The sequence below is a fragment of the Sitodiplosis mosellana genome, unplaced genomic scaffold (assembly GCF_009176505.1).
Source record: "Sitodiplosis mosellana isolate CC-2019 unplaced genomic scaffold, AAFC_SMos_1.0 Smas_scaffold_30, whole genome shotgun sequence".
Lineage (NCBI taxonomy): Eukaryota > Metazoa > Arthropoda > Insecta > Diptera > Cecidomyiidae > Sitodiplosis > Sitodiplosis mosellana.
Window position 1 is genome coordinate 2,905,360 of NW_022595272.1, and position 12,051 is coordinate 2,917,410.

The 12,051-nt window shown below is 35.9% G+C and overlaps 1 protein-coding gene across 6 annotated transcripts; it reads right to left on the reverse strand.

The window, feature by feature from the left end:
- Positions 1 to 622: 622 nt before the first annotated feature.
- On the reverse strand, positions 623 to 11,513 carry LOC129569327 (beta-1,4-mannosyltransferase egh). 6 transcript variants are annotated; one of them, XM_055448065.1, is made up of 4 exons: positions 10,998 to 11,513; positions 2,409 to 3,409; positions 2,160 to 2,303; positions 623 to 2,075 (listed from the first exon to the last, which is right to left on the reverse strand). In XM_055448065.1, exons 2-4 carry the CDS (start codon positions 3,081 to 3,083, stop codon positions 1,503 to 1,505), a joined length of 1,392 nt encoding a protein of 463 aa, XP_055304040.1. In that variant the 5' UTR covers positions 3,084 to 3,409; positions 10,998 to 11,513; the 3' UTR covers positions 623 to 1,502. The 6 variants fall into 6 exon arrangements, with proteins under 6 accessions (XP_055304040.1, XP_055304037.1, XP_055304038.1 ...); XM_055448062.1 differs by having other exon boundaries at positions 10,375 to 11,432; XM_055448063.1 differs by having other exon boundaries at positions 4,246 to 11,432.
- Positions 11,514 to 12,051: the final 538 nt, after the last annotated feature.

The following is a 12,051-nucleotide window of genomic DNA, read 5'->3' on the forward strand; positions in this document are numbered from 1 at the left end:
TTACACACGGTAGATATATATTGAATATTATGTTTACTTTTTTTGTTTTAGTTGTGTAATATGCACACACGAAAGCTCCCAAGGTTTTTTTTCTTCGTTATGAATCATACTGATTGATGGTTTGCATATTAATTCTAGTTTTGTTTAATTCAAGCAAATTGGTTCGTGCCCACTTTTCTTCCTTTTCCGCGTGTCCTTATTCCGGCTTTTTGTTTCTTCTTCAATTTTTATTTCTCTTTTCATTTTCTTCGATTCTTATTCCAAAAATTGTATAGAGGCGTGTGATGATGGACAATGAGAAAGTGTAAAACATTTCTTGATTAATATTCAAGACTTGGTTTATTCTTCGTTTGACATGAATTTTCGATAAATTATTTTCCTGTGTTTTTTTTCTCGAGATAATCAAAATATCAACAAAACAACATGTTCTACAATGATTATAGCACTTGATTTGAATTATATTTTAGCCATAATTGATTCATGCTCACTAGTTTAACTGGCACTCCCAGTGCAAATGCACATTGATTGCACACAATTTCTGGTAGACAACCGTTCACTGTTTTTCGTTTACTCTTCACCTTCATAATGCTTTTTCTCAGGCCAAAAAAATATGTGGGTAATGTTTTTGATTAATGCCAAAAATGAGATTTATTTTGGTTTTTTCGATAAATAAATAGAATTTTGAAAACAGACATTTTTCGTTTCAATTGTTTTTTGTTTCTTTCATATACTTAGTTAAATGTTTCTCGTCTCTTTTTAGCAGAGCTTGAACCCGCATTTAATAACAAAACTAATGCTAGCCTGTACTTTATAATATGGTGTTACTTTTTTTTTTTCTCTTCGTTAAACTTAATGGTAATTTTTGGTGCAAAAAGGAATTTCTCATCAGTTGTTCGAGGGCAGAGGAGAAGAGGTGGTGGTGTTGCGTAAAATGTCAATTTAAGATTTGGTGAATTTGAAATGTGAATGGTTTATGTACTTTGTTTAATGACATTAAATTTGGATGATGGTGAGGCATTCATTTTTGATCATCGCATCGCACCCACATGCGCTAATCATCTGTACACAACAAGCACACTTAGCATAGCTATATATAATTACATAAAGCCAATTTAAACGAAACCATTTCACCTAATTAAAAGCAAGTTTCTAATTTGTGAACCAATTTAAAAGATACATAATCAAATGGATAATACGGAGATAAATATCCCTTACATTTTCTTTTTTCTCGTTCGTTTGGAAGAAGTTATTAGTTTGCTAAATGAACATTTCAAATATGGATCTGGTGCATGTGTAATATAATGCATATATAATGATTTTCTTTTCTTTTCCATTTTTTTCATCTACTTCTTCACAATTTGTATCTACAAAAAAAAAGGAAACAATAGCATCGAAATGGATTAAAACTAATTTTTTTTAAGTTAGATACTTTGTTGTGTTGGTGTATGTGTTTGGGTGTGTATGTATTTATGAAATTCTGCTTAGAAATGAGAAACAAAAATTTAAACAGTCACCAGAGACCGAATGTCTTTTTTTACAACATAAAACTTATGTTTTTTACCAACTAAGCCCCAGATAACGGCCATATTCTCTATAACCAAATTAACTGGAATTATGCAAACGGCTGCGACCGCACACAATACAAACCGCGCCAAACCGAAGCGATATAACGAGAACGATTTTAGTACACCAAATACATACATATAAATATTGACGGCGGCAATAAATGCGCAAACAAAATCCATAAGGTACGGACACGGTATGGGATAGAGTCCAGCAAAGATCATATTCGATGTGGATAGCGGTAGCGTGACCCACGAATAAACGCTTACGCCTAGCAGTAGTTTGTACTTCAATGGAATCATTTTCGAGTGTACAACCAACAGGATTCCCTGTAGCCATCGTTTGCGTTGCTGCAAAAAATCGATTAATGTAAACGGTGACTTTTCGTACATTTCGCCCTCAATGAAATTGAACGTGAATCCTTGACTGAATGCGCGCATCGCAAAGAAACAGTCCTCGGCCACCGAACCATCAAGTCCATTGTCGAAAGACACTTGCTTCTCAGCTTGCAGCTGCAAAATTTCAATTTGTTTTTAATTAGTTTTCCGAATGAATGAATCTCTTACACGTAAATGAAAATCAAAAGTGCCACTCACTTGAGTCACAACGTACGACCCTTTCCAACTGAACAACGGCTTGTGGAATAGTTTGAATTGCAAACGTAACTTTCCCATGTCGTCACTCACACGAAAACTGTCGGCTAATGTTGTGAACCAATTTACAACATTCTCATTGGCATACTGAAAGTGGGGCGGAGAGGAGAGAGAGAGAGAGAAAAAAAAATCAACATGAAACTCAATTGCAGCAAAATCTAATTGCTAGATTGGAATGTTCCCAACACTTACCGTGATTAATCCTTGTCCGAATGGATGCTTTCCATCCAGAACAAAGTTGATGATGCCGCGAACACTGTTATCCGTCAACAGTGTCTCTTCATCCAAATGCACAATCCAATCGGTGTTGTTAAGTACATTCACATGGTCTTCGAGGCAATACTGTAGTGCACGTGATTTAAACAGAGCGCCTGACTTCGTCTGATAGTCATGTGGCACAACAATTTCACGGATGCGCCGATGTTTTGGTAAATTGATGGGTTTATCGGTGACCACTTCCATGAGGAAGTTTTCCAGGCCTGTGTCGAGGCATGTGTTCATGTTTCGTGTAACATTTGCTTTCACCAAATCGGGAAAATCGCCACGGGTTACAACTCGTATGCAAATGAATGGTGCCAACAGTGGGCTTCCCTTGAGCACAACTTTCTCCGGAAACGCATTATAAAATACTAGGCCGCAAAAGTTGAACAATACTTGTGGTATCGTTAGGAATGTTAATAATCTCAATGAATATAATATGATTGTGGGTATTTGGCCATATTCCGTCCACGGATCGACCACAGTGAACGAGTTCTCGTTGATTTTTATGCCGCCGGAAAGGATTTCGAAGGTGATAATCACAGCAAAGAGCAATATGCAATGAAGTACATGTTTGTACGTTGAATTCAGCATGTTGATCAATCTCATTTGGATGAATTTTTGTGTTTTTGATGTTTGATGTGTGGTGCTTGTCCAATTGTCGCTGTTGCTCTTGAACTCGGCGAAGAAGAGAATAAAAATGAACACAAATACTTCGTTTCGAATTCAGTGAATTGAAGTGCGAATGACGCGAGCGCGCTACCAATCGATTTGTTGTCTCGGCGTCAGACGTTGAATGTGCATGTGTATGAATGTATGACAAATAAACCAATTATGGGACAAACAGCAATAAATCATTAAGTAGCAATCATTCAACTATTCCGTACGTTTGTGGATCGCTTGGTTGAATGTGTCCCCATCATTTTCGATGAAACCTGCGATAACGAAAGAAAATAAAATGAATTCAAAGATAATAATTAATAACAAATGGAAATAAAATAGTTTTCTGAATCTGGAATAATGGGAATTTATTTTTATTTACTTGTGTCATGCGCAATTTTAGCCAACCATCAATTTTCAATGGAGAAACAACCTGACTGAAGCAAGTTCGACTCAAAATGATACGTTTGATAAAGTGTCGATCGACAAAATCTTGTCTTAATTCATTTAAACGTTTGTCCTATCAACGGCAGGCTTTTTTTGTCATTTCTTATCAACTTATCGATTTTATTCCACTTGATAGGGGAACGAAAAATAGAATCATTCGAATGAACAGCACAAACAGTAACTCGGGTATAGATTGCTTACGGTATCGTAGAATATTTCCAACTAGTGTTTTACTCAATTTACAAAACAGGCATGTTCTGATTTAAATAGACCCACTACACTATAGCACTAATACGACAACACAAATAGTGTTCTAACATTCGGTTCTTGTTATCGATACCATGGAAAGATTCGACCGTATGCAATTCAATGGAAAAAGAAAAAAAATCGATGGAATTTCTTTCGGTATTTTCAATTGGAAAATACCAATAGCAGAATATATCGGTTTACACATATGTAATACCGCGACGGTCCAATTTGGAATGTTTAGCGCTTCATTTTATTTATTTATCGATTAAGTGCCTTGTTAAATTCACAGCACATAACCTATATTAATATGAACGAACTTTTCTCTCTTTCTGTTAATTCTTAAAAAAAATTCTTCTATCTCTCTTCATCTGATCAACATTTATACGGTGCTAATGAAATTAAATTAAGAGTTCACCTTTTTTAGTTGAAAAAAAAAATTTCAAACACTTTGCAAGTTTACAAACATTTCACTCAACACGAATTTATGTAACACTTCTCGATTGAGTGGCGCTCCGTGAACGATGTATGGGGGAAATTGGATTATTCCACTGCCTTTCAATTGCCAATACCGAGGTGTATGATCGAAGAGAGTGTTGCACTTGGCTGATATTCAACGACGTTATCCTCAATGACGTAATGAGTATCTGTTATTGTTTTTTTTTTTTTGATAAGGCACCCACATTCCGGGCTGTGTCCAATTTCAAGTATTTTCTTTTTAATTTTCACAACCAAACTTCTATTCCCTTGACGAACTATGAAATTTAAGCCGATGCCAAAATTAAAGTTCCAAGAATGATTTATCACCTTGAAAAAGGTGACATTAAACAAAAAATTTGGTCGGTCATTATCTAAGTTGTTGGTGGGGAAAAGCCGCATTTAAAATAATTGAAATATTCTTGGCGGCAAATCATTTAACTAAATATGCGAAGTGTTTACTGATTCCATTGTGTGGCTTAGCGTGAAGTTTCAACTAAATGGATTTCTTTGTTGTTATTTTCGCGTATGCAAAGACGATAAAACACGAATAAATAAAGTTTGTTTATGGGAATGCAAGGCAACTAAAGTGTTCCCCTCCTCGGACAGCCGAAAAATAAAACAATAAAAAAAGAAGTTGGCAAATTGTGTTTGTCTGGATAACATTTTTACGTAATGTTCTCTTTTTTTTCAAAGGCAAAATAAATCTCTGAGTCAGACAATTATCTAAGGTGTTCTGCCGTGCGTCTCACTGACTTCTTTCTCATTAATAATGTAAATTAAAATGTCAAACATCACTCACTATTGCTCACAAATCAACGACCATTTGGAATTACGACGACGTTTGTTTACACTATCCGCCATCGAATTCAGACGTTCACGCATCGAATTATAGTTTCGATATTAATAAACAAGCAGACATAAACGAATGTAATCTTGATGTCGCTTCATTTGAAACAAGTTCCAACACAATTCGATGTGGGTTAAAGCTACTAAATATCAATTTAGTTATTTATTCTGCACTTTGACTCTGCCTAATTAAGCACAGAACACTATACATATGTATTTGCCGCGCACTAGAAAAATCGACGCTAACAGTTGTTGCATTGGCACAAAGCACGTCAATCCAATCACGAAACTGAATTAAGATACTCATGCAATTACCAAGAATGCAACAACACTCATGAAAAATGAAAACAAATCATATACAGCCCTAAAAAATGTTGTAAATTTAGCTATTGAAACACAATAAACCGATGACTCACATGCTACATTAAAAAAATGAAACTGCGACTCTAACTACAATCACGCACACACGAATACCAATATCTCAATTTACACGAAGATAACACGGTAAAGGAATATATTGAAACAAAAGCTATGAAACTTCGGCAAATAATCGCACACAAGATTCATCTGTTGTGCAGTGTAGCTTCAACTACGTTCTATTTATAACATACAAATGCACATGTCTAAGACCTTGGCATTGTTGAAAATTCATCTTGCGATTGTTACGGCCATACAGTGAGCAGTAAGTAACGGCAGACCACATCTACAACTCAAACACACAATTTGCATATAGTACGCGGTACGGGCAGCGTAATTTTGCTTTCAATCATTTCTATCCCGCATGCAACGTACGGGAAAAGTATAGTTTGTTATAAATAAAACATTCTCCATTCATTTACTGCGGCGTTTTTTCTCTCCTTTAGTTCGCTAATGAATATTAACAATTGAATAAAATTGCTGTTGAGATTTTAGATGTTGATTACTGCGTTAGAAGTTTTGTAAACAATTACTCAATTGAAAAGTCGCTGAACCGAAAATTGGTTTAAACATCCTGAAAACGGCTAATGAAATCGATTTACACTTGAAAAAATCGCTGCTCCCAATCAAAAATTGTTTATGTAAAATATTTAATTGTATTTATGCGCTCAATATCGGGTTTATGGGACGGTATTTCAAATACGTTTTACGATAAACACAGAATACATGGATCGAATTTGGATATGCGATAAATGCATGAATCATCAGTTCGAATTTGTTTTAACTGACATCTTATCAACACATGATATATGGAATATCTGTTGATAAAAGGGTGACATTTATTCTTGAAATACCCATATTTTTTAAAAATACAAATGATACATGCTGTCATGATTTGAGTTTAAAAAAATGGAATAATAACTACATTTCAATGGCAAGCTTATCGTGAATAGTTTCAACGGAAATATGTGGGTTTTTGAGAATATTTTTGTTGACTGAATTTGTTCTTCAATCATGAGCAAAAAGAAACCTTCGTCCACGTGCCTTTAGTTTCAATATGTTCATATCAACAGTTCTACATTAGCTAATAGCGATTGTTCACTGAACAATGTTCAGAGGATAAATTTAATATTTTCAAGTGTTTTCCCGAAAAATTCGCTGATACCAAAATATAATGTTATCGCAATCACGCATCAAATGAGTCAACGATGGCGGATTTCTATATATATTGTATTGAAGGAATTCTGTGGAAAAACCGTATAGACGTTTTTTCTTTGGAATTATTCTTTTAGTATCATTCATGGAAGTCTTAACATTTGGTATAATTGCAAAATTTGTCATTCTTCATGGTTAATTTTCGAGTGTTTCGAATTATGTATATACATCACGAGACGCTGACGCATAAGGCAAACACACATAAACACAAACGACCGACTTATTTGATTTACCAAGAATTAAAAATAATTTGCCCTCATCGGGTCCAGTGCCTGTAGCAATTGAAAAAGATTGGATTACGAATACAATCCGCTTTATTTTCTCGCTTCATTTGCTGGGCACTACGCGTAAAAATCTCTGTTTAGCGTGAAACCAGTTGTTGTTGCTGCTGTTGTTTCCATCAAAAACATCATTTGTATATTCATATAGAGCGAACTCCGAATATTTACGTCTTGTCAACATCCAAACGCGTTTTTTCTCTCAAACAAGAATTAAATTGATGACGTTGAAATGCAGTTTTTTTTTTTCATTCTGTCACTTTACCGCAGTTGAACAGAACAAAGTCATCGTAACTATATATTGGTGAGTGACAACAAGTTCAAAGTCGACATTAGCAACTATTGTGCAGTTTCTCACTCGTTTTCCGTTCGCTGCCACACACACATACACACATATATTTTAAATGAGTTCAATGTGTGAATATTTCATAGTAAACATAAGGCACAAGGAAATGAGAATGTCAACGGTTCGAGTCTCTCGCTTCCATTCACTTTCAGAATGCATGACGAACGACGATAGAGAGTCGACCATTTTGCAGTGTGCGTTCTGGTTTCATTTATTTGATGGGTTATTTGGAAGTTGGCGTAGAGTTGGAAACAGTTGGAATTTTTCGTATAAAAATAGATTTACTGACCCTTGGCAACCGATTTCCAATTGAATTAAACATTTGAACATGAAATCGATTTTGACGATCGATTTGTTGCCAAACGGTTCATCCTAAAAGATATTATATAAACAAACAGTGAAACCGCAAAAAGGAGCCGCTTAATTTTTTTTGTATTTGCGTTTCATTTGATCTTTTCCGGGCGATTTAAAGTTAGTAATTGACGGTGATGCCAGCGGCGTAGCATACATTTCGGTCGAATGGCCCACGTTTCTTTCATTTCAATTTCGAAAATAATTAGATTCAAACGGCATCGAGCCAACAAACTGAAATATGGGCCATTTTGGCGACATGCTCCGACCAATGAAACTATTTTCACTCGAAATTGTTTCTCAATTGCTCGCTAATGGCCGTCGTTGAAAAAAAAAACAAAAATCTATGCAGTGAAATGCAGAATGGCCATATAACACATGTTATTATTATTCATGAGCGAATGCGTGACACGACCGATTCGATTGGGGAAAGTGGTTTGAATTGCACTGCAGTTACGAAGAAATCCATCTCTCAAGGATTCGTTTGAATATTTAATGGGGTAAATGTCTTGCAGAAAGTGCTTTTCCCTTTGTGCATGCCTGCACGAGCGTACAATTTATCCGTTAATCGCGCTGGATGGAAGTGGCGGGCAAACGGAAAAATAAACGACGACAAAATCGACGGATAAAATGTGAATTTATGCATACGAAGGTAGAAATTACTGTAACGTATTTAATAGATTGACTCATGCGATGGCGGTTTGCCGCAATGTGTGTTGTGAATTTCGCGGAATCCAAAGAAAGCGGCTTAAAGAATTAGCTTAAAGAAGCACAGAATGTGGATTTAACGCCAAAGGTTTTCTTTTTCGTTTTGTTTTAACAAAGAATTCTCTTTTGTTTTTGTCGAACGAAGCGTGCACGGTTTATCATCGAGGAAAGAAAGAACAAGCGAAACAGAAAGAAAAAACACATCCGACTGAAGGATATGCCATTGAACACAAAACGTTATCGGCCTTTTGCACATAAAAAGGGATTTGCATGTATTCAATTCATTTGGTAAATGAGCTCCAATGGCGACACTGTGACTTAGGGCCAACGTGTGCTGGAAATTCGTCAATACTTGAATTCAAAAGCGAACGAAAATTATTATGGGTTTGGTCGTAAATAAGCTGAATGCGGAGCGCATTTTATGGGGATTTTTTCTTCAATTCTTTCATTCGTATTTCAATTTGGGCTGGTTTGCATGTACTGGGCTTGCATGCAATCGTCTGAACGAGACTGTAAGTTGAAACTGTTCACACCCTGTTTGTACGCTTGGTATTTAGTTTCCTGTTGATAATAATGCGGAGCACGTCACTCACAAATATCATTCGTTGCCAAGCTTAACGCTGAAACACACACTTTTTTCCTCATACAGTTACGATGGGATTTCGATCCATCGCCAATTGCATACAAAGGCAATACGAACAGTCGAATACACGCGTGCAAAGATAAAATTGAACACTTTCGTTATATCTCTCTTTGATTTTTTTTCTCTCGTATCTACTTGGTTTCTATTATACCGCTATCTATTCGCGCGATTACACTCATGGTTTCCGCGCTACATTAATTGTTTACTTTGAATGAAAACAGCCATAGAAAAAGAAAACTGATCATTCGGCACTGTGATTTCACTTGACTTATATTTACTCAGTGCGTAAGGTATGTATGAAGTTCGGTGCAAATCTCTTGATATTATGAGTGCATTTGTCGGTGACGTACGGCAATCGACAAAAGATGATGTGATGCAGCAAAAATGTCAAACGTGAATCACTTGTAAACAAAAATAAGAAGCAGCACGGCGAATGTGATCTCTTTTTTGGAGCTTCTTTTGCAAAAAATCGTCAAACATTTCGAAGCTACTGCGTATGAAACCGTGTGATAAGTTGTTGTTGATGTGGAAAAACACTGTACTGTGTTGGCATTTGAATCATGAATAGGCCAAGAGACTGGGTTGACTGCACTTGCTCTCTTTGTCATTTTTTTGTTGCTTCCGACAGAAACTCATTTCTTGGAAGCTTGACTCACTCACTCACACACACACACACATCTCAATTTCACATGAACTCAACTTGGTTTCATTCATCCAACGTTATTTATCACATTTTATTGCTTCATAAATTCATTTCACGATAAATAGCTGAAATAAAACCAAAATGCCATACAAGGGAATGCATCAGAAATGTCGGATTCAAAGCGAATGATTCGGTTTGGCATATATTAATTAATGATTAGCACTGTTTCATCGGAGGTTAATTCAATTGTTTCATTTCATTTCATTCTTTTTCCTTCGATAGTTTCTTTTGTATTTTTCTATAATTCATATAAAGTTGTTCACATTTATGCAATGTGTGAGTTGCTACTTGGCGATTGTTGTATATTTGATATGAAAGACAGAAAAAAAAGTATCTAACAATGTATACACACATAGCGTTATGGCAGAACTGAGACTCTTTCATATACACTCGCACACAATGCTATTTCGCATTGAAATCGGGCTTTTTTTTCTCTTTCTCTCTTGAAAAAGCGATTGTAATCGAAATTTCGATTGTTCTATACACCTTTTTCGTGTACTTGTGAATGAAAGCGATATGCCATCCAACTAAAATTAAAATATAAAACACGAAAAACAAACCGCACAAACACCAAACTCTCGCACGCAACATTACTTCAACTCATCGAACACCAACGAAGGGAGAGAGAGAAGGCGTCCGATTCTATTGAGTGTATGATATGTTATTTTCACTGCATAACAAACCAAGCAGCCAAATAATAAATATTTGAATGACCTACAGAACGATCCACTCATTTATTAATAACCAAAAAAAAATTCTATTAATGAATTGCCGTTATTTCTCTTTCTCTCTCTCTCTCTCTCTCTCTCTCTCTCTCTCTCTCTTTCTCTCTCTCTCTCTCTGTGTGTTTTTTTTCGTTCCTTTCATTTCAATTAATATCGATTTGTTCTCTTTTTTTGCTCATTTTGGTTGCTCGAAAGCACAGCATATTCACAAACGGAATGAAGCTAGAATGACACCACCCTTTCACGAGAAATTTCTCACAACTTGCACTTTATCCACAATTGATTTTTTTTCGCTTTGAACTTGTGACACTCAAAAATTTTGCGCGCGGCACATGACTCTTTTTTTCTTTTGTCCCCAACCGAAATTCCATTGAATTTTTTCAAAACTTATTCATTACGCTTTGTGGCGCTAAGGAAATTTATTATTTTTTTTCTTCTTGCTATCTCTCTGTAATTACCGGTTCAGTGTGTATCGCTGAGTGTGCAATTCCTGGTCGCTGTTCAATTCGTAGAAAAACCGAAATGATGAATCAACGAATGTGTGTGTTTTTTTTTCTTCCTTTTTTCTCACTCACTATTTGTCGTCGAATGATTCAAGCAAAATTAGTTTCCTTCTTCGAAAGAGCAGCTAGTGTAGACTCTTTTTATTTCGGTTGTTGTATGTATGTCGACGATTCGATAATAAAATTCTCTTTTTTTTATCTGTCGTCTTTTTTGCTGCACTCGATAATTTGGCTTCTAGTTGGAAAACACGACCATGCCCGACTGACTCGAATCGTTGGTTCAAATCAATGTTTCACCGTATGTGCTTGAATGAACCGACTACATGAAATCGATGAAAATAGGTTTTTTTCCCTTTCATCATATTCATACTGTTGCTACGGCTCTCATGTCAAAGTGGGTGCGATACGTATGCATTTGAAACACACAGAGAATATGAAGTACACAACAAACGAACAGCATCTACCTCTGTCAAATGGAACGAACGCTTCTTTTGCCATATAGATTGCTGCAAGCGCAAAAGAGACCAATAGCACAACACCGTATGCAGCGGTTTGAGTGTGTGAGGCCTGTTTAGAATGACGCGTTATGGCCGGGTCACAGCAATGGATAACGGCATAGGCCTTTTCTATACACTCAAACAAGCCCAATTTATCGTTGTATCCATTTAAAAATGTTGCAAAAGAATTTGTTTGGATTTTAGCCGAGTTTCTGTCGAAATATGAAGCGATTTTAAAATAAGATAGATGAAAAAGTGTGCAAAAAATGCTATAGGTGTGCAATGTTTACAGCTCATTGTTTTTTTTGTGTGTCTTTTTCGTTCATAGTGCTCAAGTCATGTGAGTGATAAGGACCCGCCAATTTCTACTAGAATCACTGTCAATAGACCTTTGAATGTAGACCGATCACAGTGTCGCCATCTATGAACGAATGACCATATTTCCCAAAAAAAAACCAACATTGAATTGATGATACCTACGAAAACCAACGGTGAAAATTTACATGAAAAAT

What these genes read in the sequence shown, in the direction of transcription:
- LOC129569327 (XM_055448065.1), bottom strand. Translation starts at nt 3,083, where the DNA reads ATGAGATTGATCAACATGCTGAATTCAACGTACAAACATGTACTTCAT. An exon ending in TCGGACAAGGATTAATCACG is followed by an intron (nt 2,304 to 2,408) that starts GTAAGTGTTGGG and finishes CCCCACTTTCAG; the next exon opens with TATGCCAATGAGAATGTTGT. An exon ending in GGTCGTACGTTGTGACTCAA is followed by an intron (nt 2,076 to 2,159) that starts GTGAGTGGCACT and finishes GAAATTTTGCAG; the next exon opens with CTGCAAGCTGAGAAGCAAGT.